Source organism: Colletotrichum gloeosporioides, assembly GCF_011800055.1.
Source record: "Colletotrichum gloeosporioides strain Lc1 chromosome Unknown consensus_36, whole genome shotgun sequence".
In the NCBI taxonomy this organism is placed as follows: domain Eukaryota; kingdom Fungi; phylum Ascomycota; class Sordariomycetes; order Glomerellales; family Glomerellaceae; genus Colletotrichum; species Colletotrichum gloeosporioides.
In genome coordinates, this window is record NW_025544681.1 from 601103 (window position 1) to 626740 (window position 25638).

General features: G+C 54.5%; 11 protein-coding genes across 11 annotated transcripts; 5 read left to right on the forward strand and 6 right to left on the reverse strand.

The window, feature by feature from the left end:
• Positions 1-482: 482 nt before the first annotated feature.
• Positions 483-2095, reverse strand: GCG54_00006075 (Adenosine kinase; the record flags this gene model as incomplete). The annotated part of the gene is made up of 3 exons (XM_045406089.1): positions 483-516; positions 592-1546; positions 1696-2095. The coding sequence occupies 3 exons, from the start codon at positions 2093-2095 to the stop codon at positions 483-485; spliced, it is 1389 nt and encodes a 462-aa protein (XP_045265472.1).
• Positions 2096-2672: 577 nt separating this feature from the next.
• Positions 2673-3782, reverse strand: GCG54_00006076 (60S ribosomal protein L2; the record flags this gene model as incomplete). The annotated part of the gene is made up of 4 exons (XM_045406090.1): positions 2673-2896; positions 2983-3451; positions 3534-3605; positions 3771-3782. The coding sequence occupies 4 exons, from the start codon at positions 3780-3782 to the stop codon at positions 2673-2675; spliced, it is 777 nt and encodes a 258-aa protein (XP_045265473.1).
• A 2100-nt stretch (positions 3783-5882) lies between these two features.
• Positions 5883-7983, forward strand: GCG54_00006077 (uncharacterized protein; the record flags this gene model as incomplete). The annotated part of the gene is made up of 5 exons (XM_045406091.1): positions 5883-6203; positions 6289-6458; positions 6516-6645; positions 6717-7088; positions 7147-7983. Coding segments are annotated over 5 exons (1830 nt in total), but the record flags the coding sequence as incomplete, so codon positions are not given.
• A 381-nt stretch (positions 7984-8364) lies between these two features.
• GCG54_00006078 (uncharacterized protein) lies at positions 8365-8974 on the reverse strand (the record flags this gene model as incomplete). The annotated part of the gene is made up of 2 exons (XM_045406092.1): positions 8365-8469; positions 8522-8974. Coding segments are annotated over 2 exons (558 nt in total), but the record flags the coding sequence as incomplete, so codon positions are not given.
• Positions 8975-9714: 740 nt separating this feature from the next.
• GCG54_00006079 (Eukaryotic peptide chain release factor subunit 1) lies at positions 9715-11516 on the forward strand (the record flags this gene model as incomplete). Its single annotated transcript, XM_045406093.1, has 5 exons — positions 9715-9750; positions 9857-9941; positions 10000-10049; positions 10105-11332; positions 11356-11516. 5 exons carry the CDS (start codon positions 9715-9717, stop codon positions 11514-11516), a joined length of 1560 nt encoding a protein of 519 aa, XP_045265476.1.
• Positions 11517-12023: 507 nt separating this feature from the next.
• GCG54_00006080 (uncharacterized protein) lies at positions 12024-13037 on the forward strand (the record flags this gene model as incomplete). Its single annotated transcript, XM_045406094.1, has 2 exons — positions 12024-12618; positions 12670-13037. 2 exons carry the CDS (start codon positions 12024-12026, stop codon positions 13035-13037), a joined length of 963 nt encoding a protein of 320 aa, XP_045265477.1.
• A 214-nt stretch (positions 13038-13251) lies between these two features.
• GCG54_00006081 (uncharacterized protein) lies at positions 13252-14429 on the reverse strand (the record flags this gene model as incomplete). Its single annotated transcript, XM_045406095.1, has 2 exons — positions 13252-14206; positions 14260-14429. The coding sequence occupies 2 exons, from the start codon at positions 14427-14429 to the stop codon at positions 13252-13254; spliced, it is 1125 nt and encodes a 374-aa protein (XP_045265478.1).
• A 1005-nt stretch (positions 14430-15434) lies between these two features.
• On the reverse strand, positions 15435-17152 carry GCG54_00006082 (uncharacterized protein; the record flags this gene model as incomplete). Its single annotated transcript, XM_045406096.1, has 7 exons — positions 15435-15842; positions 15899-16066; positions 16118-16253; positions 16308-16517; positions 16577-16659; positions 16706-16905; positions 17122-17152. 7 exons carry the CDS (start codon positions 17150-17152, stop codon positions 15435-15437), a joined length of 1236 nt encoding a protein of 411 aa, XP_045265479.1.
• Positions 17153-17381: 229 nt separating this feature from the next.
• Positions 17382-18359, forward strand: GCG54_00006083 (uncharacterized protein; the record flags this gene model as incomplete). The annotated part of the gene is made up of 4 exons (XM_045406097.1): positions 17382-17540; positions 17593-17819; positions 17886-18004; positions 18058-18359. 4 exons carry the CDS (start codon positions 17382-17384, stop codon positions 18357-18359), a joined length of 807 nt encoding a protein of 268 aa, XP_045265480.1.
• A 2518-nt stretch (positions 18360-20877) lies between these two features.
• On the reverse strand, positions 20878-22582 carry GCG54_00006084 (MFS transporter fsa7; the record flags this gene model as incomplete). Its single annotated transcript, XM_045406098.1, has 5 exons — positions 20878-21256; positions 21313-21451; positions 21502-22167; positions 22226-22388; positions 22445-22582. 5 exons carry the CDS (start codon positions 22580-22582, stop codon positions 20878-20880), a joined length of 1485 nt encoding a protein of 494 aa, XP_045265481.1.
• A 1015-nt stretch (positions 22583-23597) lies between these two features.
• Positions 23598-25442, forward strand: GCG54_00006085 (Acetamidase regulatory protein; the record flags this gene model as incomplete). The annotated part of the gene is made up of 1 exon (XM_045406099.1): positions 23598-25442. One exon carries the CDS (start codon positions 23598-23600, stop codon positions 25440-25442), a length of 1845 nt encoding a protein of 614 aa, XP_045265482.1.
• Between the last annotated feature and the right edge of the window lie 196 nt (positions 25443-25638).

Here is a 25638-nt window from a genome sequence, read left to right on the forward strand (position 1 = left end):
CAGCCCACGACCGCTTTGCAGGTCGCGCGGCTGGCAGATGAGAACATCATCTTTGCTATTGCGATGTGAGCTTGATGTGAAGCCGCTCCGAGTGACGTGCAAGCTGACCATGCGTACAGGGAATGACAACTCAAGGTGCCAGCCAATCGCCGGATAATCTTTGCTCTCTCGAATTGCTTTTTGTCGGGCGGGTTTCACATGACAGGACGGAGGAGACTAGTCAAGGGTTGTTCACCAGGCTGTTCTTGTGCAGCCAAATCGTTCCTTCATATTGTTTACTATTTCATGACCCAGGGCTCGGATCGTGGAAGATGTCAGGCCCAGATTGCGAGTTGATGCAAGTGCTATTGCCACTCATTTGATGCTCCCCCCGGGAGCCAACGCCGTTGTTGAAACCTTTTCCCTTTGACCCCCTCAACGCCAGACTGTCGAAATGGACGGATATGCTCTAGGCATTAGATGCAGGCTGCATTGCCTACAGTTTAAGCAGAGTAGGTCTGCTTGGGGAAGGGGTAGCTAGAAAACATTGTTAGCAAATGATCGAAAATATCACAAAAGGCGTGCCCATGTGAGAAAGAAGTGATGACTTACGAAGGACCAAGCTCCTGGATGCTGAGCTTAGCCAGCCACTGGCCCATGTCGATGGACTCGTCGAGAGACTTGCCGTCGACAACACCGGCCATGAGACCACCGGCGAAGGCGTCACCGGCACCGTTGGTGTCGTTGATCTGCTCCTTGGCAATAGGCTTGACGGGGTACTCCTTGACGGTGTCCTCGCCCTGGACGGCGACGAGGGTGGGCTCGGTGCCCTGGGTGACGATGGCGACGCGCTTGCGCTTCTCATTCTTCTTGGGCAGGTTGGCGAGGGCCTTGGCGATCTCCTTGAGGTCGGTGGTGCCAAGGTTGTGAGCCTCAGCGTAGGCGGCGGCCTCGGTCTCGTTGCCGATGACGTAGTCCCAGTAGGGGGCGCTGGCATCGAGGGGGTCCTTGAAGAACTGGCAGATGAAGGGGGCGGACAAGCTCACGGCGAAGATCTTGTTGTTCTTGGCGGCCTCCTCGGCGAGCTTCTGGATGGCCGGGGGGCAGACGGTGAAATGGTAGCCACCAATGTAGTAGGCCTGGGCGCCCTCAACGAGGGCCCAGACGTCGGGACGGGTGAGGTGCTCGAGGTCGTAGTGGTTGGCGGCGCCGAGGTCAGTGCACATGGAGCGGTCGTGGCCGGTGATGACAACGCCGCAGCGGCCGGTGGCGATCTTGGGGTCGACGCGGTACTCGACGCGCAGGCCGGCGGTCTTCACCGCATCGTGGAGGATAGCGGCGTACTTGTCGTCGCCGACGCCGCCGAGGTAGACGACGGAGTTAGGGGGCAGGATGTACTGGGCACCGCGGGCGGTGTTCTGGGCGGCGCCACCGGCGATGAGCTTGGCGTCGTAGTTGTTGAGGAGGTCCTCGTAGATGCCGAGGTGCTTCTCCTCGGCGAGGATGGCGTCGTTGGCCTTGAGGCCGTACTTTTCGAGGAGGGCCTCATTGCCAACTGCTTGGATGTCTAGTGGTGGGGTGTTAGCCTTTTTTTCGGTCCGGTCCGCTTGGGGAGAGCTCGGTGTTAAGGGAGGAGGGGTAAATTGGGTGTTGGTGAGGAGGGGCAGGTTTGCGGTTGCCCCTCGTTCTAAGAGTTAGAATCATTGTGAATCTTACCAAGCAGAGGGTTCTCGAGGCAGAGAAGACGGAATTCCTTGGAGGCCATTTTGTTCAATTGAGGTATTCTGGGGTGTACGGAGGAGGTGTGGAAGAGACGGTGGGAGAAGGGGGAGCTCTTTTCAGAGATTTTGATTTTGGTGCTCCGGCGGCAAGTGCTGTAGCAGATGATGGTGGGGTCAACAGCGTTGGACCTGTCGGAGGAGGTGGGGTGGTGGGAGAAACGTGCTTGAGGGCGGGCAGCTGAGCTCGCCGAAGAGAGGACGGTGGCAGGGATGGTGGGGCGAGTCGAAAAGGTTCTTGTCGCTGATGCATCGAGTGAGATTGCCGCGAGTCTGAGCTGGGGCACCAGCAGCCGGTGCTTGGTGAGACACCTGGCCGAGGCGGTGACGGACGACATTGTTTGGGTTGATTGGTGGGATCGATGAGATGTCAATTGATGGAGTTTTGTGATGGAATCTGGGGAACACTGGATTCACTGGTTTGGTGATCTGGGCGGGTGTCGGTTTTTGTGCCCGGTCCTCTGGAGTCAGATCATGCCACTTACGAGCTGATGATGAGAGCGGGAGCAGTCACGAGATGGCGCGGTTTCCTGTTCTGTAATATTTCAGATTGACGAACCCATGTTACCAGGGTATCTTGGTCTGTTGAAGAAAACCAGAAAGCTACGTAAAGGCAGCCGGCCTCTCCTCTCTTGACAAGTCCATAACCCCGTTTTGATTTTGATCAGCTCGTACGCACAAACTCCGGCCTCTTTCTTTTTTGGTCATCTTCACTCATCACATTCTTGGTCCCGCGAAGTACACGTGCCTCCCTCTTGACGGGGGGAATCATGGCGTGTTCATTCAATGCTCAAAATGCCTTTTTGTACTTGCCGACGAGCTACCAGGTGAACTGCCCTCGCGAGTACCCTCAAAAGATGCCAGCCGCGTAACACCAACCCAATGGAACCCTGAAATCCAGCCAGACTATGACATTTATTCCTTGGTCTTCTGGGTACCACGGAGGAGACCAGTACGTCTGGCGGCAATAAGACCGGCCTTCTGTCCCTGGGCGGCGTAGCGAGAGATGGTAGAGGCCTTTCCGATATGCTGGTGGTTACCACCACCGTGGGGATGGTCGACGGGGTTCATGGCAACACCACGAGTCTTGGGCCAGCTGTTGCGCTTGACAGCGAATTTGTGCTTGGCGCGGGAAGCCTCTGTAGGAACTGGTTAGCGATTCCGTTCCCTCTCCCACACTACTCCCCAAACTTCAAATTTCCAATAACCACGGGCAAAAACGTACTCAGGAGGGGCTTGTCGGTACGGCCACCACCGGCAACGATACCGATCATGCCACGGGCGGCAGAGTGGACGACCTTCTTGGCGCCGGAGGGAAGCTTGATGCGGGTCTTGCCCTCATCGGGGTTGTGGCCGACAACGGTGATGTAGTTGCCGGAGGTGCGGCCAAGAGTGCCACGGTCACCGATCTTGGTCTCGACGTTGGAGACGACGGTACCCTCAGGCATGGAGCCGAGGGGGAGGACGTTGCCGACGGTCAGGGCGGCCTTCTTGCCGGCGTAGATGAACTGGCCGGTGTACATGCCCTCGTTGGCGATGAAGGTCTCGGTGTGCTGCTTGAACTTGTAGGGGTCGCGGAAGACGACCTGGGCGAGAGGAGCACCACGGCCGGGGTCGTGGATGATGTCCTTCACGACACCGCGGACGTAGCCGTGACGCTCGGCATAGTCGAGGTTACGGAACTGGGCGGGGGCCTATTTTTGCGAATCGTTAGGATTCTGAAAATTGTCGTGCGCTGCGGGCGCAATTATTCGGGGGCGGGATTTCGATGCTCACCTTGTTCAGGCGGGTGTTGGCCGTGAAGATGCTTCCACGGCCCTTCCTCTGGTTGCGGATCTGGACGAGAGACTGTCAGCGATCATGGTTCCTCCCATCATGTTGTTCTTCCATCATCGAAAAAAGTTCGCGGGTTTCGGATCGACGAAATTCGGAAATGTGGCAGCGACAGCGAGCCGCAAGTCGAGAGTCGTCTGTTCGCAATGATGGATGATCGTCAATAGAGTGATTACTTACAACGCGACCCATTTTGGCAGTCCTCTGGCGGTCGGAGGGCTAGGTGTTGTCGACGGTGGTGATGGTTGGGAATTTTTGCAACGAACTCCAGTGACAAGGTAATTTTGGGAAGCAGCTCTGGTGGGCGGAATTCGGGGCTCTCGCTAGAGCACGTGCCTGGTCACCTGATCCTCTTGCAGAAGAAAAAAAACTCGAGCGGTGCCAAGTGAGAAGTGGAAGAAGCTCGGACGGAAAGAATCCAGGCTCCACGGTGAGTCGGCGCGCGGACCCACCCTGACATCCACCCCGCTTGCTGTTGGCCAGCCTTGACCCGTCGAACGGAACGCCTGGCACCGCGTCACGATCTCCGCACTTTTACCCTCACCTCCCGAACGTCCTCTTGACGGCCTCATTGGCCTATGTCCACGACACGGTCGACGGCGATGTGCACGACAGTATCTCGCTCAGCTAAATGTCGCGAATAAGATGGTCATCAACACACAATCGGTGTTTAGTGCATCAACTCATGAGTGGTTTCTCTCTGCTCCTCTCATCCGTTTCGCTCCATTTGTGGCTGCATTTGCTAAATGTCTTGTCAAGGTTGATGAAATCGACTTGGATTCGGCGTGTGTTCTGGGCGGGTACCGTCTAGAGACGCCTCGTGGATTTTGGGTGAGGTTACGCCCCAGGGTCAAGGGCGGCAAATGGTGTGGTTCAGCGATCAACGTCATCGGCATCACCCCTGAACAAGAGCATCTCACGCGTACCGGTATCGCGTCCATGTCTGGCCAGGCTTCATTTCGCATGCTCCAGGCCTTTTTGTGCGCGAATTGCTGTCAGAACCATGAGGTACGGGATCAGCACGTACGGTTGCGAGCGATCGCCGTCGTGTCCGGCTGCCTCTAGTGAGGCGCCATTGGACAACCACTCGGGCTTCATCAACACCGCGGAATGAACGCCAGGAGCATGTTTCTGACATCGGCCTCACGGTCCCGCCGGTCCACGGGTGTCTCCAGCGTCATCAGCTGTCAGCGATACTGATAGCCTCAAAAGGGTTCTGGCGGACGACCGCAAATGCCGGGCTGCTTTTCGCAACATTTGCACTGTGTTTGCACCGCGATAGCTTCAATTTTTTCGAGATTGGCGAGGTAGCTCCCAGATGCAAAGTTGCGTGGGTGTACGGTCTGGGTGAACCGGTTTCGCTGCACGGTCATGTGACATGTGATCCAGACAGTGGACAGCGGACAGCGGGTACGGGGATTCCGCAGGAATGCACCATGGATCGCAGCAACCATCAAGACTCGGCACCAAGCATCAGGCATCGTCTCATCGTGCCCGAATGGTTTAGGACCTGGTTGAAAAGATACGTGCAGGTCGTTGTTTTCATTTTGGCTTGGAGCCTCTACGGCAAGGTGTGGGGGCCGAACGCAAGGGTGAAGTCGACATCAGCGGAAAGTTGAACAATCACCCACGGCGGGAATGGCATCAGTTTTTGCCGTTCGATATGTGCAGGACACAATGGTTGGCAGCCTGCGTGCTCTGCACATAGCGACTGCGTGCATCCAGACGGCAGGGGTATCACAACTAGCCGCCACTCCACTTGTGCACCACAGAGATTCATTTCCGGCCCAAGCAAGGGAGCACGATTCTACATTCGAGGAGGATGATATCGGATTTCACGGCCACGAAGAAATCGCAGGCAGGCGCGGTGTTGGGAAGAAGGTTTGTCTGGCCTAGGATGCCTACAGTGACCGTTGAGGTGGGGTACGGCCGAACTGACGTGGGTGCTCCAAGATCTTGAGGGCAAGGCCATTGAAGCATAATCCACCAGGCGCGCAAACAGGGCGAAGTGGACGGACGGCAACGGGCAGGCAGCATGAGGAAGAAAGCAGTAGATGGAGAAAAAGGCTCGCAGCCGTAATGACCTGTTGAGTCTTTGATACCTTACTGAGCTGCGTAACGGAGAAAGAACGTAGGTATATTAGAATTCAAATGACTCGGGCCTATCAGAGAGAGAACCAGGCCCGAAGAAGATGCGGCTCAAGCGTGACTTAATTAGACCGATGGTGGGCGTTCGAAACTTCCTCGCTCGACATACACCGTCGCGCCGCTACACCTCCACCCACCTTTAGTTCAACCACCACGATACCCACCCCTATCAATCTCCCAGAACCACACACAACAGCCATCACCAAAGAAAAAAAGCGCAAGATGGCCGACGACGATTCTTCCGACCTGTCGTCGTTGTCGTCGCTGTCGCCAGTGCCCTCCGACATCGAGTCTGACGCCGCTCCTGAGCCGGAGCCCAAGAAGGATGGCATTCTGAAGTTCTTCCCCAAGCTCGCCAAAGGCAAGAAGGCGTCTGTGGCTAAGAAGGAAGCTTCACCGCCCCCTCGTAAGAGGTCGCCCTCTCCGCCGCACGAAAACGCATTGGAAGACAATCAAGACATTGCAGTACGTCCGTTGTCGCGTCGAGTCGCGCAAAAAAACGCGGTTATTCGCGTCCCCCACGTCATAGGGCCTGCTAACAAGCCTTCAGTTCCTCGTCATGTTCCGAAGCCGATTCAACGATGCCTTCCCAAAGTCCCTGGCCAACTTCGGCCCCCAAGAGCTCGAGCGCGACATCATTGATAACCCTCCTGGCGAACGAGTCGAGGCGTTCCTCTGTGGTCTCCTGTTCTTGCTCCTCAACCGCAAACAGGACGTCAAGTACATCAATGCGCCAGCTCCGACATGGTTCATACAGGTTGCTAATTGAATTGCTAGGGCTGGCCAATACTCGAAGGCTCTGGACGATGCCCTTTCCGCACACAAGGCGCAGTGGCCGCGGGAATGGGAGGGCGTCAACCCGCTCTCCGGGGGCAACACTTTCCACACCCTCGCGCCCACGCAGAGAGTACGTGCAGAAGCCCCAAATCCTCGATGCATGTCTTTCAACCCCTCGCAGCATGCTAATTGAGTCCCTAGCTCTCTCTACTCCGAGCGTTGGCCCTGTGGTCTCTCTCCGCGTCCGAGACCGTCAAGACGATCATCAATAAGTCCTACAAGGGAAACCGCCACGAAGACGACCTGAACCAACCACTCTCTGTCCAACCGTGGGGCTCTGATAGTGACAAGAGGCGCTACTTTTTGATTGAGGGTTTGGACGACACTGCATTCCGTGTGTACCGTGAGAGCAACCCTGCCGGCTTCAATCGGACGTGGTGGTCGGTCGCTGGGTCAATCGATGAGATCAAGGCCCTCGCTGAGAAACTGGAGGCCAAGGATGGCGGACCCAAGGCCAGGAAGCTTGCTGAGAAGATGATGGCCGCAATCCCTCGGTTCGAGGCCACTGAGGAGGTGAGTTTGACTACCTGGACACCCGGATGTCTCAGCGTGCATGTGCTAATTTTTGCAGAAACGCCGTCGCAGAGAGTACCGCCAGGCCCAGAAGGCTCGTTTCAAACGCCCAGAGCCGGGCTACTCATCCTACGAGGGCCGCACAAGAGGCAAGCGTATCAAGTACAACTACTCCGACGACGAAGACTTCCTTACGGATTCCTCATACAGGCGCTCTGCGCGCAACACGGGAACCAACACACCAGCGGAACCCGCCGGGCCCGTCACCACTGCCAGCGGTCGTCAGATCAAAGCCCCGACTCGCCTCAATGCAAGCAGTGCCGCTGGTAGCGTCAACGGTGACTCTGGAGATTCTCGGCAGCAATCGCCTGCTCTTGGAGCCGGTGGCAGGCCACGCAGAGCTGCCGCAGTCAACCACGGCACCAATGGATGGTCGTCGTCCAGAGGCACCCGCGGCCGGGGACGTGGCTCGACTGATGAGGACGAGGACGATGCTAGTGAGCCTGACCTCGGCGATGACGAAGAGGACCACGTCCCGGATGAGAGCGAGGACGAAGAAGACGACCTGGATGGAGACGAACAGATGCTCGATGACGATGATGTTATTGAAGAACCGAAGAAGAGTTTGATCGTCAAGCTATCAGTAAAGAAGTCGCCGACCTCGGTCAAGACGGCCATGATTACTCCTGGGCCGGAGGACGAGGCCGCCAGCAATGGCCAGATGGATGAGATTATTGCGAAGCCCAGGGAGAAGACGCCGGAGCCCGTCATCAATGTTGCCACCAACAAGCAACCATTGAGCCCTTCGGCACCGAAGACTTCTCTGGCTTTTAGAGGAAGCCCAGACAAGCCGCAATCTCTGCCCCAGGTCGTTGACGTCGGCCAACGAGAGTAGGCCTCTCCTGTGACCGATCTTCACGACTTTGGAGGCGTTTAGGGAAAACATACCAGATGGCGTACGGTTCATTGAACGGCACAACGGAATGAGTGGGCGATTTTTTTGTACGAGCAAATGCTCTTCCATAGACAGTACTACGGCCAGTACTGAGGTTATTTGACGCATTCTTTGATGCGACGGTACCCAAATGGTACCCGGTTTGCAGAGGGGGGTCTCTGCTTTAGTTTAGTTTAGTTGTACAGATACCATATCATTCGTGTCCTCTTTTTCATCCTAGTGTCCCCATGCGTCTATTCACAACTCCTTCCTCAGCCTCCATGTGTCTCGTTTTGGGGGCGGCAGCTTCCAGTTGTTCACGCCGTACCACCACCTGCGTACCCTCGCGCCGATGGAGCTGCCGTGGACCTGTGCGTTCTTGTTCCAATGGTGCCAGCCGATCAAGAATAAGTTGTAGATGACTCCTTGCGCCAAAGGCATCATGACCTGTGCTACGTCAGTCCTGGGGCCGACTCGCAGACATTTGCAATCCACCGACCTGGTCTCTCACTGTAATCCACGCTACCCTTCCCCAGGTGTCCGCCTTGGAGATGCTGTGCAGGTAGCTCTGCTCGAATCGGAGGTCGGGCATGGGCGGAAGCTTTGCTGACCGCGGCTTGGGGTTCAGCACACTGTAGGGGATGTCGTCGTCGAGCTCGTCATCGTCGAGATCATCGTGCGACGAGACGGGTTCTAATGTCACCGGCTCCTTCTCTGAAGCGGCTGTGGTGGGGTTGAGATCGTGATCTGGGGACGGGGCACGGTTGATGTGCGCTGTCTGTATCGTCTCAGCGATTTGGATGGGCACGTTGGCGGCCATTTTGGGCTGTGCGACGTATGTCTGGGTCGGTGTTGATAATGGCGATGGCCTGGCTGCGAGCTCGGGGTAGCTCCTCTCAGGTGGTGACGGAACTGTAGGGAGGTCGCGATAGAGTTGGCCCGTTAGTTGCATGGATAGCGTGAATGCATCAGGACGATGAGCGGTGCCCGTTTAGATGCATGGACTTTTCACCAGCTGCGGTCGGTCATGGTCTTTTTCCAGCTTGGGGCGGCAGAGATCGAGTGGGGCTGGATGGGCAACTAGGTAACGAAGGGAGCAACAGGTGTACACATGGGTTTGTCTCAAACCTTTGCAGTCTGCGCCTGTGCCTGTATGGTGTTTGCTGACTCTATCCTTGGGGACAGCTGTGTCCGTTGACTCATTATTCGCGACATCCGATGAAATGCGAAACTCAGCTGGGCAAATCCGAAGATTTTACCTTGCGTACCTTACCTTGCCTGACCAAACTTCGGTTTGTTTGAGTAGGTGAACCATGGGGGCGGCTCCAGCAATGACGACGGCACGTGCGGGCTGCGGGAGAACCTGGAAGGGTGCAGCAGCCCAGCTGGTGCGCTGTAACTGGACGTCCCCAGTGGCTGAATGGCTAGGCACCCAGCACCACTATGACTCGCTTGCGGTTTAGCGCCCTAGGACGGGATTGGGTGTGTCCCCAGTCAGGCCCAATCCTTGTGCGGTGACAGCACAAAAAATCGACCTACATACGTGGAGCATCAAGTTTTCTTTCCTCGCAACACCGCATCGCATCGCACGCATCGGGAGAACCGCGCGACGACGACGACAAACCTCTCACCGTCACGCGACCGCGTACCCTTCATTTTGTTTTCGAGTTCGTTAATTCCCCCGACCTCAAGATGGCGGACGCTCAGAAGGACGAGGCCGAGAAGAACGTGAGTAATCATTTTGCACAATTTAACGGAGCCCCTCCTTTTGCCCCGCGTTCCAAGACTGTGCAGTGTGCAGGCCAGGCTGACTGATGCGTTTGTTGCCATACAGATCGAGATATGGAAGGTGAAGAAGCTCATCAAGCGCCTCGAGGCCGCTCGTGGTAACGGCACATCCATGATCTCCCTCATCATCCGTACGTCCTTCCGCCGTGATGCCGCCGCCGCGACCCCATTTGACTGACCCCACCACAGCTCCCAAGGATCAGATCTCGCGTGCCGCCAAGATGTTGGCTGAAGAATACGTATGTCTCGTCCCTCTCTGACAGGGCGAACGACTGCTGACACTATCGCGCCCAGGGTACTGCCTCGAACATCAAGTCCAGAGTCAACAGACAGTCCGTCCTTTCGGCCATTACCTCCACCCAGCAGCGTCTCAAGTTGTACAACAAGGTCCCCCCCAACGGCCTGGTCGTCTACTGTGGTGAAATCTTGACCTCGGAAGGCAAGGAAAGGAAGGTCAACATCGATTTCGAGCCCTTCAAGCCCATCAACACCTCCCTCTACCTCTGTGACAACAAGTTCCACACCGAGGCCTTGGCCGAGCTGCTCGAGTCTGACCAGAGATTCGGTTTCATCATCATGGACGGTAACGGAGCCCTCTTCGGTACTCTTTCCGGAAACACCAGAGATATTGTCCACAAGTTCTCGGTCGATCTCCCCAAGAAGCACGGCCGTGGTGGTCAGTCCGCCCTGCGTTTCGCCCGTCTCCGTGAGGAAAAGCGCCACAACTACGTCCGCAAGGTTGCCGAGTTGGCCGTTCAGAACTTCATCACCAACGACAAGGTCAACGTCGCCGGTCTGATTCTGGCTGGTTCTGCCGATTTCAAGAACGACCTCAACGCCTCCGACATGTTTGACGGCCGTCTGGCTTCCAAGGTTATCAAGGTTGTTGACGTCTCCTACGGCGGTGAGAACGGCTTCAACCAGGCTATCGAGCTTTCCTCCGAGACCCTCGGTAACGTCAAGTTCATCCAGGAGAAGAAGCTTATTGGAAAGTACTTTGAGGAGATCAGCCAGGACACTGGCCGCGTCTGCTACGGTATTGAAGATACCCTGAAGGCTCTGGAGCTCGGCGCCGTCGAGACCCTGATTGTTTTCGAGAACCTGGAGATCACCCGCTGGAAGCTCAAGGACAGCCAAAACGCCGAGCACATCCTGCACACCACCAAGCAGCAGGAGGCCTCCGGCCGTGATGCCTTCTTGGACAAGGAGACCGGCCAGGAGATGGAAGTTGTCTCCCAGGAGTCTTTCCTTGAGTGGATTGCGGAGCACTACAAGGATTTCGGTACTAACCTTGAGTTCGTCTCGGACCGTTCCACGGAAGGAAACCAGTTCGTCAAGGGATTCGGTGGTATCGGTGGTATCCTCCGATACAAGGTGAACTTTGAGCAGTTGGCTGATATCGACGACGATGATGAATACTACGACGGTATGCTCTTCGAGATGACACCTCGCACAACAGCGGCTGACGTTTTACAGATTGACCTTCCGAATCCCTCGAGATTGAGGGATCGACTCAAGCATCGTCTCTAACGCATAACAGCGAAGAGGAGTCCGCGCGCGCGGCGCCGCAGCCCGCCAACGCGCCGGCCCGCGCGCCCATGGCCGCTCATCGGCTCTTCGCGGAAAGAAGCCCGACGAGCCCGGCTACCCTCACGCACCAAGTGGCGCGCCCGAGCCCGCTTCGGTCTGTTATGAAGGCCTCTTGAGTTGAGAACTAGTCTACAGGTACGTTGATGAATGATTCGTAGGTGGGGGGTGTGACTGACAACTCGCAGATACTCCTCTAGTAGGTAGAGGACAATTCAAAGCGGTCGGGAGGCGGCCGCTTGTTTGCGACTAGATAGAATGAAGTCAATATATTGCATAGTCACTCCTTGAACATTGTGCCTCAAATTTGAACAGTGAAATATAGGGAGCTGTTGCTTGTTCCTATATGTTCTGGACGCCGAGGGCGAATTACTCCAACCGAATCTTGAGTGACGAACCATCTTGTAAATTGGGTACTGTGATCATGCCCGGACTGAACGATTCCTATTGATTTCTGTTCTGCGAGCCTCACTGTACATTGACCCATGCTTGAGCCGTCTTCAGCAGCTCTATCATGAGGGCACTGTCAGATATGTAATTATCACACATACGTTGAATACTTGCATAACCATGTCAATTTCCTGGCTTCCTTCATCTATCTCGTGTAAGTCTCATCAACAGCCAACATGAGGCCGCTCGTCCACCGGCTCCATGCCTTCAATCGAAACATCTCAACACATCATGCCGCCCCTTCATTGGAAGCGGGCATCGCTCAAATCCTGCACAAGAGCAAAGACGTACCAGACCACCTCTCCCCTACCTCTTCACATTTGCTAAACCTCCTGTTCTCTGACATCTTCGCTGCGTCCTCAAAAACATCTTCCCGGGAGTACCCTCCTGCTGCAAAATCTGCCGCATTCCTCCCGCAGGGCCACCACCTCGCTTATTTCCCACTCCAGTCCCCGCCCTCAGAGCTGATGCCGGACGGCACAGACCCAGACCACTGCCCGGGCGCGCCCTTCACCCGCCGTCTCTGGGCGGGGGGCGAGGTGAGGTTTCGCGAGGGCTGGGAGGATGAGCTGCGTCTGGACAGCAGACGCGTCAGCTGTGTCGAGAGCGTGGAGGATGTCCGGCCTGAGAAGGGCCGGGTATGGGTTGAGCTGTGGCGGCGGTACGGCGCTGCTGCCGCGGCGGGCAAGGGCCCTGCGATTGAGGAAAGGAGGACTCTGGCCTTTTTGCCTGACACAGATACGCCGTTCTCTCCCAGGCGAAGTTTGAAACGTACGTTTGGGCATCAGTGATGGAGGTGAGCGGGATGCTAACCAGAGACAGCGCCGCATCAGCCGACGTATTCTCTCGCCATCACACCTTCGCAGAACCTCCTGACGAACTTCAGCGCGTTGACGTATAATGCTCACGCCATCCATCTAGATCCGGCGTGGGCTAGGCAGGAGGGTCACCCGGCGACACTGGTCCATGGGCCGCTGACCCTGGCTCTCGTGCTTGCATTTTTTAACCAGAGAGGCCAGCGGGTAAGATGGTACGGATATCGAAACTTGGCACCGCTTTATTGCGGCCGGGAGATGACAGTATGTTTGAGGGAGAAGGATGACGGTGAAGAGAAGAAGTGGGATGTTTGGATTCAGGATGCTGAAGGAGGAATGGCCGTGAAGGGCACCGCTACGACTGTTGATGGCTAGACAGCGGTGAAAATGGAGGTTCATTAGGTCAGTCAATCACGCTGAAGTTCAAGCCCTACGAACATGCCAAGCGGGGAACGATGGTCCAATTATTCAATCTGTTTTGCTATCATTGGTAAATAGAAGTACAACACCCAACCACGAAGACAGAATGAAACCTTCCCGACGGAACATTCTAAGCAGGCGACTGCATGCTTACCAAGTCGTAAACACTTCAGCCGCCAGCGACAGCCTCATCCTGCCACGCGGGGAAAGCAGGCGCGTCCCCACCAGCGCACTTGTACACGACATTCTGGCTCTGCTGGGTGTTGAATCCAAGAATGACATCCCCCGTGCTATTCTTGACCTCCAATTTGAGATCTCCAGGCCCGCCTCTGTTATCCCAGTAGACACGGAAAGGAATGTATGCCGACTCAGTGAACACAAAAGTGTCGACAAGCTTGGACTGCTCCGGCGAAGCCCAGAGTCCATACACGTCGCTGTTGCCAGCGGCAAACGAACCCGACTTGGCATTGTTCCCAAACCACAGGAGCAGGTCATCGTCTGGCTGGTTGGCGAAGACGGTGTAGACTCCGGGCGTGACGTTGATATAGCCGCGGTGCTGGACGATGGAGCACGTCGAGGTTGTTCCCGCCGGACCCTGGGTCCCGTAAAGTCTCAGAGGGGCCAAGGCTTCATCTCCGTTGTTGGAGAACCCGATGCTTTGGGTCACACCGGTGAGGACGGGGGTTCTGCCCCCTATGAGGCGGTTGAGATTAAAGTTGCGCGGGCTGTTGCCCTGGACGTTGATGTAGTTCTGGCACAGATCCGAGTTACGGTCAATGGAGTAAAGAGCATACTCGAGGCCCGGGGTGCACGTGGGTGTGCTGGCGCTGGACGAGGTTGTCGTGGTCGAGGTGAAGGTCGGGCTCGGCGGCTCCGGGGTAGGCGAAACGGGGCTGTCCGAGATGGTCGAGCTGGGAGACACAGACGAGGTCGACGAGGGACCTGGTCCGACGACTGTGATCGTGGTTGCCTTGACGCCTTCGAAGCACTGGCAAGCGGACCAGTACGCGGTGACGTCGGGGCACGAGGAGGCGTAAGCAGGCTTCGTGCCTGTGATCACAGGAGCGAAAGCCTGGCGGGGACCATGGACATTTCTCTTGGCGGCAGAAGGCGCGGCGCCAGCCCTGTTGTACAGAGTTAGCAAGTGCTCGTGAAGCTTAAGCTGGGGGTCACAGACTCTGTCACAGTGGTGGTGACGAAAGCCGCGCAGAGCGACGATCTTGAGGACAAAGAAGGGTCCTTTCGAGCAGTACCAACGACTTGGCGGCCGCAGTTGTTGTTACAGATCGATGCCGCTGTCAGTGAGGGGAGCGCCAGGGCGATCTGGAAAAGGACGTTGTGCTTCATCTTGAGATGAGAAGAATGGTAGTGATGAAGTATGAAGATGTTGGGTGATGAGGAAGTTGTTATTACGTGGTAGATAGCCAGGCTACTTATACCTTATTTCCAGGTTCATTCAGCTACATGCGAGGCTCATCGCGATGCTATTTCGAGACGCTCGGCAGTTGACCAAACACCGCCAACGCTTCTCGAGCTAATTTCCACCCACCAGCTGGGGTCGAACATGGCGACATGGAACCGGAGATCCCGGTGCGGTGTTTGGTAGAGATCTGGATGTAGGATTACCCCATATATTGAAATTTCTGAGACATATTCTGGGGAGTTTACGCTCAAGTTTAACCCTGCGCAAGCCACGCAAACCGCCCCTCTGGAGCTTCATCCCTTGCAGAACGCCATGGCATGCCATTTACCAAACACGGCCCAGACTACCGGGTTTTCGTGACTTCAGCTGCGAAGCGAGGTGACATTTTGGGTTGACTGGTATTCAGCCATGTGGTAGAGAGGAGGTAGGGCTGAGCAAATTGATTCGTTCGGAGACGCCAGAGAGTCGGTGGCTGCGAGGTGGAATGGAAGGCTGAGCTGTGGTCAACCGCGTTTTCTCACTACAACAGAACGATTCGTGAAATGCAAGAGAATGAACACGACGTGATTGAGGTCTATCGCTTGCTTGTAGCAGCCTAGGTTTGATCGGCTTGAATCTCCCTTGACTACCTCTGGGATTATGTCCACGAACAGACGATCCTGTTCTGTCGGGGTACCACCACTTGGGTCATCGAGCATTTGACAACCTTCAGCTGGGGTTGATCCATGTTCCCTGCCCAGAAGCTAAACTAGTCGACATGGTGGATGTGGAAATATTACGAGATGTCACTTCGTCGTGATGACGTTGCTAAGGATGTTTCCCTCTATTTCGCCATCGTTCGGAATCTGATACTGGTTGCCCGAATCCGCATATGGACTTTCAGCACATAATGACTTTAATTGCTATAATCAAACCTCTCTATCTATATGTCACAGCTTTCCGTTATTTCCCTGCCTTCTAAACAGCTCCCTCAACTCGCGACCATAATCGTTGCCGTTGGGGAGTCTCTGTATTGTGTGGATGTGATACTTTGCGGGCTCTTCGTTGGTAAGAAACACGCCAGAGTGATGATCGAACTCGAACAACGCCACAGGGCTCTGGATCCGATAGTAAAAGGGGTCGGCTGGACCGAAGCCACCAATCCAGGCGAAATAAGTCTCCGATAGGTATGCTCGTATGTGCCCCAGCCTGTGCTTGAGCGGTTCAGGCGGCAGGAGTACCAAGAATTCAGAGACAATCGACATGAGCAACTCTTGCTGCTCCGTTGTCATTTCGGTGACTAGCACGCCCTCATATGGAATAATCCTGTTGTCGTGGAAAGCGCCAGCCAAGTGTCTCTGGTCAATCAAGTCAGCATACGGCCAGATTGTTCAGCGTCAATGAACAGGATTACCTGATCAGCTGGGTGCCAGCGGTCTTCCGACATGGCTGGATCATGCATTTGGGAGTACACTTGGGCTTTCTTCTGTATCCCTGGGGATAGAGATTGCATAAGGCGCAGTCCCAGCTGGCTCTCATTCGCACAGAGAGTCAAACCCTTGTCGGGCCCTTCATCGATGATCTGGGAACCTGTCAGCTGACTCGACTAAAATAATCCATGCTGAGAACTGACGCTTGGCTCGGCGCCAATGAAAACAGGACCTATCGCCATCTGCTCTCCTGCGATAAATACATTGAGAGCGAGGTGGTGGCCATATAGCATGAACGCCCATGGCGCCGTCTCAGAAGGCTCGCCGAATATTGTGAAGCTTGGAACGGACAGTTAGAGAGACTTCTCCGAAAAAGATGGTGGCCTCGCTCACAAGTAACTGTGTTCATTCAAGATGGCTTCTTTGCCGCAGATCTCTCCCAGGAACTTGTTGGTCTTCATGGCACCCTGGACTTTGGCGAAGCCGCTTTTACTCAAAGAATGCTTGAGGATCTTCATCACGGCGTCGACTTTGACCTTCTCAATATGTTCGAGCCGCAGGCCGCACCTGAATATAATTATCTCTGGGTTGATCCACTTTCTCCTGTCATCTTCAGTTTGAGCATGTCTTTCAAGATCTGGATCAGGACTTGCTCAACTCACCACTCTTCAGAATCCAGATCTCTCACTGCGGCCTCCTTCTCATCAGGGCTGAGGAGTCGTATGAAATCATGTGCTGCTTTCACCTTCAGACTGGTCAGCATATGTAATCTCTCGTCATTGGTGACGGACCATCTGCTTCGTAGGTGCTCCTTCATTCTGGAGTTTGTACAGTTCATCCCTCTTCTGGCCATCGGTCGTGATTCCATGGAATGGAGTTCCGAGGTTGGAAGAACGGCTGCCCCATATCGCCTTGAATCTCTCGTTCTTCACAATGGCCTCCGAGTACTTGTAAGGGTCGCTGGTGTCGATACCGTCAAACCGAGCCCAATCTGAGACACTTTGTTAGTCCGACCTGCTCGCAAATCTCGCACATCTCCCGACTTTCCTTTTGGGGGCACAAATCGATGATAGTCGAACGCGCGAGTCTCTTCCTCAGACTGAGCCATCTTGAATGAGAGACAAAACAGATTGCCGGGCATCCCGAATCGACGGAGCCTCTGAGGGGTAGATGTGACAAGCCGATGTTGCAACAGAAAGTAACGCACACACGTAGTCAGCGAACCGGATTCGTCCCATCAACCCCAACTCCCCGAACCCCGTCTCCATGGAAATAGGAGTTAATTGCGAAGTCGCTCCCTCTTTTCTACAAATCCGGTCAAGCTCCCCGCTCGGAGCTCCGACAAAGACACTCGTCCATATCTCAGTTGAAAGTCATTTTTCTAGAAGAAACACATGCAATCATGTCGTCGTTTTGCACCACTGTTTCTCTCCCACAAACACCTTCATCGAAAGGTCCGCCTCCAGAATGACCGTCACAGAGTCCAACGGAGCAGGCGCAAAGTACGCGAACGTCAATTTGACCCCTGACGCTACGCCTTATGACTCTGTTCTCTTTCAAGACATTGTGCGACAGCTCGAAGAAGTCGAGAATGGCCAGATTCGCGAAGTTGCGCCCGCAATAATTGTGAGTGCTGTTCTGTCTTTGATGGAAAACGACCTAGACTAACTAAAACTAGGGCTCTATGCTTTGCGCTCAGCATCGAGGGGACTCGCTGCCGAAGCTCTTTCGCGATGTTACCAAAGACAAGGACGACGAAGAAGTCAAAGCCTTGTTTGCAACCTTCAGAACTGCCCTCACCCTGATCTGGCCATTCATCGGCTTGCCTCAGTGTGTCCCAGCCAGCTTGGGCTTGGTTGGGGAGATGCGGGAACGTGACATTTTCATGACCGACCAGATGGACAGGTAAGACCTGAATGCATTTCACGTGGCTAAGCCATGGTAAAACTAACAAGAGTCGATTCGGTTCAGACCTTTTCTTTCCGAGGCCAACTGGCATCAAAAGGGGCTGGAGACTAGGAAGACCATATATCGCACCGCGGCGAATTCAGAAGTCATGAACATGATGGGTGGTTTCTTCCCCGAACTGAGTGAGCATTCCTCTTCAAATAGGCTGTGACCACATACTCACACTTGCAACAAGCATACATGACCCACGCGGTCGTCTTTGGGTTCGTGATCGGGGGTTCTGAGAAGACACAAGGCCTCCCGCTCTGTGAGACCATCATTGCCGGTGCAGTGGCCGCGCTGGGGGCTACGAGGCAGACAAAGACTCACTTCAAAGGTGCCATGGGCTTGGGCATCTCCGCGGCGGCGATTCAGGCCGTCTGGCAGGCCGCAGAACAGGTGGCAGAATGGAACGGCGGCAGACTTCCCGCGCAGATTGACGTTGCGGTGTTGGCGGATGAGGTTGGGATGAGGCTCGAGAGCCGAGGCAGAATGTAGACAGCCTGTGCAGACAGAGGCTTCTCGAGGAGCACTTCTCCGTACAGAGTTAGCACCTGAAAGCTGGGGATGCTTGGTACCCCTGGAGACGAAAGCGTACGGTCGAGGTATCAGTAACCGAGTTAAGTCGACGCCATTTGCTGAATTTAAAAGTTTGGCCTCCCGGACAAATCATTAGCTTCTAAGGTCTCGCGTTTTGAATCCGTTCTTGTTTCTGCCAGATATCAGATGGCACGTGTAGTTGAACAGACAGCAGCAGCATATTTCTGCGTTTAAAGTCATCCGCGAATAATCCAATCGTTTGGATTCCGTCATCTATCTGTCTGGGATCCGTTGACAGGTCGGCCGTTGGAATACTGGAGTTCCATGTCTCAATGTTGACCTCTCTTGCCTTTCCCTTGGGCCGAGTGTCTGCTATTGGTAGTTGCTGCCTCTCAAAGCATCGTCCATGCTCCCCCTTCCCCCTCCCCTCCCGTCCTCTCGAAGCGGCTCCTTCCTTAGAAGAACCTACCACACACTCCGTAGGCAGTACATCCTTCCCCAAAAGGCCTGAAGGTATTTAGAGGAGAATGTTGGGAGAATCTTCAACACAGTACGAGTCGTCCCAGTGATGTAAAACAGGCGATGTTAACTGGGCTTCCGCTCACAGTGGGTAGAGGGTTAAAAATGGTCGACTGAGGGACACGTTCACTTGACTCTATGAAAGGTTGCGGGGGGTTCATTTTTTGCTCTTTTGAAGATCATTCTTGCACGAGAAGAATCGCGTTTCTCGTCACATCATTTCCGTATATCTGGTCCCGGAATGCATCGTCTGGCCGCTGGGGCAAAACAAGTAGAAGTGTTCGCATCGGGGGATAATCGAACACCGCCCTTCACGATTTTCCCGTTTTCTTGATCAAACCAACTAGACCAACAATTCTCGCACGGTGGAAGCATCTATGCATTGACGTTGCGGAAGGTCGAGGCAAGAGTTGGTCCTGCTCATTGAGGGTCCTCTGGAATGCGGGACGATCCTCCGGGGAAGGCTTGCTCAAGCGGGTATTTAGTAGGCAAGCACGCCTTCCACTCTCTCATTCGTCATCTCATTTTGATATCATTCCAAACTTGGGCCGCAGAGAACTCATGAAATGGAAATATGAATCAACAACGACGAACTACGTCTGGAGGGATAACAACAGAGCAACGTGACAGGGGGAAATCGTTCCATTAGAAACGCATGATTTGGAGCTGCGAAATTGCGGACCAGATCAGGAGAACTCAGATATGAAATCCTTGAAGTCTTAAGATTTTCCCCTCGAGGGGAAACGGCTCCGTGATTGTCTTCTCATCACTGTTCCCGCTCGCTTTTCATCCCTGTTGCCGTAGGTCTACCATGGAGCAGACGTGTAGCGACGGAGCTAACTTCAGGGGAGTGTGAGCAGAGACCTTCCAACGCATCTCCATGCAGCAAGAACGTAGCTTACTCGACGCAACACTTACTTCGACATACATAGGTAAGGTAGGCAAGAAGAGGCCCACCCCTCCTTCCCTCAAGCAAGGTCAGCAGCATCACCTGCCCACCTGCCTCCCGTCCTAGGCACCATCCCTTTATATTGTAGAAATGTGTCGAAAGATTCCAACACAGTCCCAATGATGATACAAAAAAACTGCTTTTCATCGCTGAGCCAGGAGCTACGCTCCAATGTGCTAAGACCATATTAAACTGAGGGACCAGGACTTCCTCAGATGAGGGGTTCTTCTTTTTATAACTTTCGAACCCCCCTTTTTTTCTTGCAAGCTTTCCCACCTTGTGTGCTACAAAGATGCACAGGGTACCAAAAGTTTCGCCGCATTTACCTCTATGGTTATCTGGATTTTGCATGGTGACTCACACGTGTGTCTGGGGGCAAAACAGATTTCCCATATCCATACACGGAGGATCGAACTATAACTCCCACGATAGCCACACATCAGAGCTTGAGAACCATTCAACCACTGAGCCTCACACAGTAGCAAGCACAGTGAAGGGAGACGGCAGGAGTGGCGCGGCAGGATGTGTCCTGGGAGAAGGAGGCGCAGTCGGTCCTGCTGGTTTGATGTTGTAAGGTTTTGTGGGAGGCAAGAGCAACCGCATTAAGCAATGGTCCCCGGTCAAGGAAGCGCAGTGCAGAATCGTCTCACTGAACTTCAATCTATTTCGAGATGCGTTAAAAAAATCACCAGTCAATTGCAATGGTGAGTTTGGAAGCCTGAAGCGGCCAGCACGGAGTGGTTTACCGTATGTGCACATAAGCTAGCAATAAAGTAGGAGACAAGGTCGAAAGGACCTCTATTCCGCAGTCATTAAACTCTGGCGCTAGACTCGCCAGAAGAAACACCTTATTTATCCCATACTCTATAGGTACGAGCACCTCTGCAGACACACTCGGCAGCTCGAGCTTGTAGAGAAATATCACTCTTGACAAGAGAACGGCAAGGTGAAGTACGCACAGACATATTATGTTCAATTAACATTATTTTAACCAAGTATTGTCTAAACTTAACCCTTGACCTCGCCAAACTCACGCGCAGTCCTGCTGCTGCGCGCCAGCCGGTCGCCGTATCTGATGAAGATGAAGGGAATCACGCCCATGGCCAGCGCGATGAAACCCAGCACTGAAGGTGCCCAGTGCACCCCGAGATTGGTGTACATGCTGTTGGCTGCCAGGGGCAGCGTGATGGCTCCGATGGACCGCGTCATGCTGGCGGCTGCGTGCGCTGATGCGGAGTACTGGCGGAAGACGTCCGTCAAATAATTGATCATTCCCATGAAAAGCAGTTGGAAGCCACAACCGAAGAAGACGCCGCTCAGCATGGGGATGATTGGAGACGTTGACGGCCAGACGGTCCAGCCGAGCCAGAAGAGGGAGATGACCATCCTGAGAGCCGAGTTAGCTAACTGGCCAAGAGGTTTACAATGACTTGAGGTACTTACAGGGGAGAGGCAAAGCATGCGAGAGGCAGTCTACGGTAGATTTCGTTCTTGGTCCACTCCGCGCCAGCCTTGCTCTGACGGTCATGGTACCAAGTGAAGGCACCGAAGAAAAAGAGCGAGATGATGACACCGACGGCCTCTGTGGTGAACTTGTTAGACGCGTTGGATTAGGCAACACAGGTTACTTACGAGGAATGAAAGCCAAGCCGGCCATCGCGGGAGAAAGCCCATAAAATCCTTGGAAAATGACGGGATATGCTTGGAACATGAGGTAAAAGACAGAGTATGCCAATGCAAGGTACGCAGAGGTGCAGAACAGAATCGGCTCGGTGACGAGGAGCGTCACCGGGCGAAGAAAAATCTTTTGGACGTCAAACGGCTTCAGCTCGAGTTGCTGCCCGGTCTCCTCATCTGCACCTTGCTTCTTGATCGTCTTCTTGACGGCCTTGTTGTGGAGAACCGGTGCATATGTCTCTGGCAGGGTGAGAACCAGAGGCAACCCCAGTGCGGCAATCATTCCAGCAATCCAGAACGGCCAACGCCACGACATTGGTGATGAGAATCCCGAGATGATGGGGCCAATCAGGGGTCCGATGGTCGTCACGGTCATGTAGAGAGCCATGGCGTTGCCTCGGACGGAGGCGTCATCAAAGATGTCGGCATAGAGCCCGCCGAGGACACTTGTGGGTGCAGCGGCGTTGATGCCGCAGAGCAAGCGGAAGAGCAGAAGCGCTGCGTAGTTGGGAGCCCCTGAGCAAGCGAGCATGAAGATGAGGTAGCCGAGGAACGTTCCAATGAGGACTGGACGGCGACCGATATATTCGCTGAGAGGAGCGAAGACGAGAGGACCAATGACTATTGGCAAATGTCAGAATTGAGACGCATTGCAGAGTGCCGCCTAAGCATGACATACCATAGCCCACCATGAAGAGTGAGTTGAGGAGGATGAGATGAACGCGGTTGGTTACACCAAATTCGGCGCTAATTGCGTTGAGAGCGCCCGAGGGCATCGATGAGCCCAAGTTGCCGTTGAATGTACATGTGAAACCGGCAATGACAATGTGCAATTTTCTCATCTGGGACGTGTCAGGGCTGGCACTCGCGTCGCATGCATGTTGGGAACATGGCGTACCGGCGAGAATTTTGTCGCATCAACTACTTGGTGTTTCTCCCACGAGGGATCGTCAGAGACGTTCCCATGGTCCTCAACGTCGATAGTTGGCTGGTTGTCCTGGACAAAGCCGCCAAAGCGCTCGGTGTCTGAACCCATGTTCACGGTTGATGCAGGCTAAGAGTTCACTCAGAATTCAACGAGAAATGTCTTTTTGAACTTGGCCTGACCTACTTAGAGCACCACCGACAGACTCGACAACAGGAGCGATTGCCCTTTTGTATTCTCATTTTACGTACTCTGTGTTTCATTGACCGCTTGAAAAAATTCTCGAACTATTACAATTCTTTTCATGTGGCTCAAAGGCAGTTTCGTGAAGTAATATGGGCCACTTGGACGCAGGGAAACGGTGCAAGTCCATTGGCTCCTTTCGCCGAGTCTCTTGAGTCGGGAATCGACTGGCTGACAAAGCGGGTCAGCTCCCTCCAGGTCATTGGCCAATTTCGCCGAGCACATGAAAACCGACCAAAAAACAAATTTCCGAGCGCTGCTCGGTTTTTCCTCCTTCATCCACAATTGGGGCGATACAACCCAACTCCCGACTCATACCAGTCGACATGCTCCCGCAACCCGACGTTAACCTTCCAACCTTTGTGGCCTTCTCGGTAATAGGGCCCCTTATCTCGTCAATCCATCGGTAATGGTGACAGCAGGGCGTGCTGTTGGGCGCAGGGCGCATCGAAGCCCGATGTCGAAAAGATCGAGAACCAGTATGGAACCCGATCTCGGCTCTTGTCCGTGCTTGCGTTGAGCCAGATCCCCTGCTAACCATGCCGCAGACGGGAGAGCGTGTCTGACATGTCACCGGAGGAAAGTCAAGTGCGATATCCTCGAAAAGGGCGCTCCTTGCTCAAAATGTCAGGCGAACAACATTTCCGACTGTCAGATTTATGAGAAAAAGAGAACCCGGCTGTCGGCTCGCACTGCCCTGAGCTCCAATGTGCCAATCCAACCACGATCAGTCGGCTCCCAGTCAGCGACGGCGCCTGCAACACCCATTCCGGCGAGATCCAGTCCTTGGGAAGATGTCACCGCTTCCGTCCCGCGGCCGAGCTCAGCATGCGATGCAACCGCTCAGGCTGACCGCGAAGGCGACGAAGATGCCACGCGCAACATGGCCGACTTTCTAAATAGGCAAGAAGTTGAGTTTCCAGAGATCACACGCTGTGGCCGCCTATTCTTCATCGGCACCGAGTTCTCCAACCTCCACTATCTGGTGCGGCAGCGCTCGAGGAGGCCAGACCAAAGCGTGCTGCATTTTGGAAGCCAGCCGCTTGCCCCAAAGGTACCGTCAGTACCGGCCGAGGTCCTCGAGCTACCGCCAAAGGCCTTGGCTGATGAACTGGTCAAGGCATACTTTGCCCATGTCAACCGTGGCTTGCCCATCATTGACGAAGAAGACTTCATGAGAATTTACAATGGCACAGAGGGCAGCGGCCACGTCCCTCGATGCAGGCCACATTGCAGACCATTGTCCTTGTTGTTGCTCAATGCCGTCTTCCTCGTCGGGGCACGCGTGCTCGAAACGGGAAGAGAAGAGATCAAGTCCCTCAGGTCCGTATTCTTTAGAAGGACCAAGGCCCTCTTTGACTGCCGTTTTGAGCAACATCGCGAGGTTTACTTGCAGGCCTCGCTCCTCCTGACCTGGAAGTGCGACGACCTCGAAGACATTGTTTCCAACACTTGGCATTGGGTAGGTGTCGCGACGCGGACGGCATTCGGCATGGGCATGCATCGAGATGCGACACCCTCTAGTCTGAACGCCATGGATAAACGGCTGTGGATTCGGCTGTGGTGGATTCTCTTTCAGTTCGACGTCATAGGATCTACATCCTACGGCCGGCCTCAAGCCATGCAAGTTTCTATCCCACACGCTCCAGATCTCCTACTTATGCTGACGGCGAATGATGACATTAGAAACCTTGACGAGTCAGACGTCCCGCCACTAGAAGAGCAACATTTCGAGGGCATATTGAACGCAGAACACGACTTCACCATCCAGCACACACGCCTCTGCCTCATTTTCTCCAAAGCAATGCGGAAGAGGGTCGCCCTCCGATCCACCGCCGCAGACCGAGCCGCCGCAACCGCAGAAGCGGATGCTGCGCTGGCAGACTTGATAGAACATCTTCCCGAAAAACTCCAAAACTCCAAATCTGACCCAAACCCATGGCAGGCAATGTTCCATCTCACGTATAATAACTTCCTGATTCTGCTTCACCGGCCTTCTCCCAGGCAAGACCCAGAGAGCCCCCCGTCTACATCAGACACCGACCTCAGCATATGTTGCGACGCAGCCATCACAATCTGCTCCATTTTCGAGTCCATGCGGAATAGGAACTTATTGGCTAAGCTCTGGATACCAAGCATCCATGTGCTCTTTACCGCTCTAGTGCATGTATCGGATCAGATGCATTCCTCTAACCCGCTCATCGTGGCCAAGTCCAAACGCCTCTTTGACTCGCTGATAGCAACGTTGCATGCCCTCAAGGACCAGTGGTTGTACGCGCAGAGTCTCTTGGCGCTGTTTGAGGGGCGGAATATAGCAGGACCCAGGCGAAATCGGCTCCAGGCCGCAGACTCTGCTGGGGAGGGTGATCTTCTCCGTCACGGTGGTGGCTCCGGTACGGCTCAACCCCAAGACAACATCGGAATTACAAATGGTGTTCTCAACGGCTCGATTGCAGGCTTGCCAGTCAGTAGCCAACCTGGACAGCCCGTACCGGCCTACTTGGCGCCCATCAATCTTGATCCAGCTGACCCAAGGCGCCTTGGGGCTCACCAACAAGATGCCGTTGTCGGGGACGTTGCAGCGAACAATCACATTTATGGCACGAGCTTTGTCGGAGATGATCTAGGCCTGGCTGGTGATGCTGACGACATGGACATGCTACAGGTGCCTTCGGCGTTGGAGTTGCTTCTCGCAGGCGTTGGCAATGATTTTGGCTTCCATTACTGACCCCGAGCTCAAGTACTCGCCCTCATGACCTTGTTCAAAGCACGTGCGACGACCCAATCAAAGCTTCAGCAGGTCTCACCCTCTATGGCTCTTTTTGGCAGAAATCTGCTGTACCCGATAGTAATGCTCAGCTTGACCTCAATACACATACAATTTAGTTCATGGATCGGGCTACCCGAAAAGCTCTGGTCGTCTT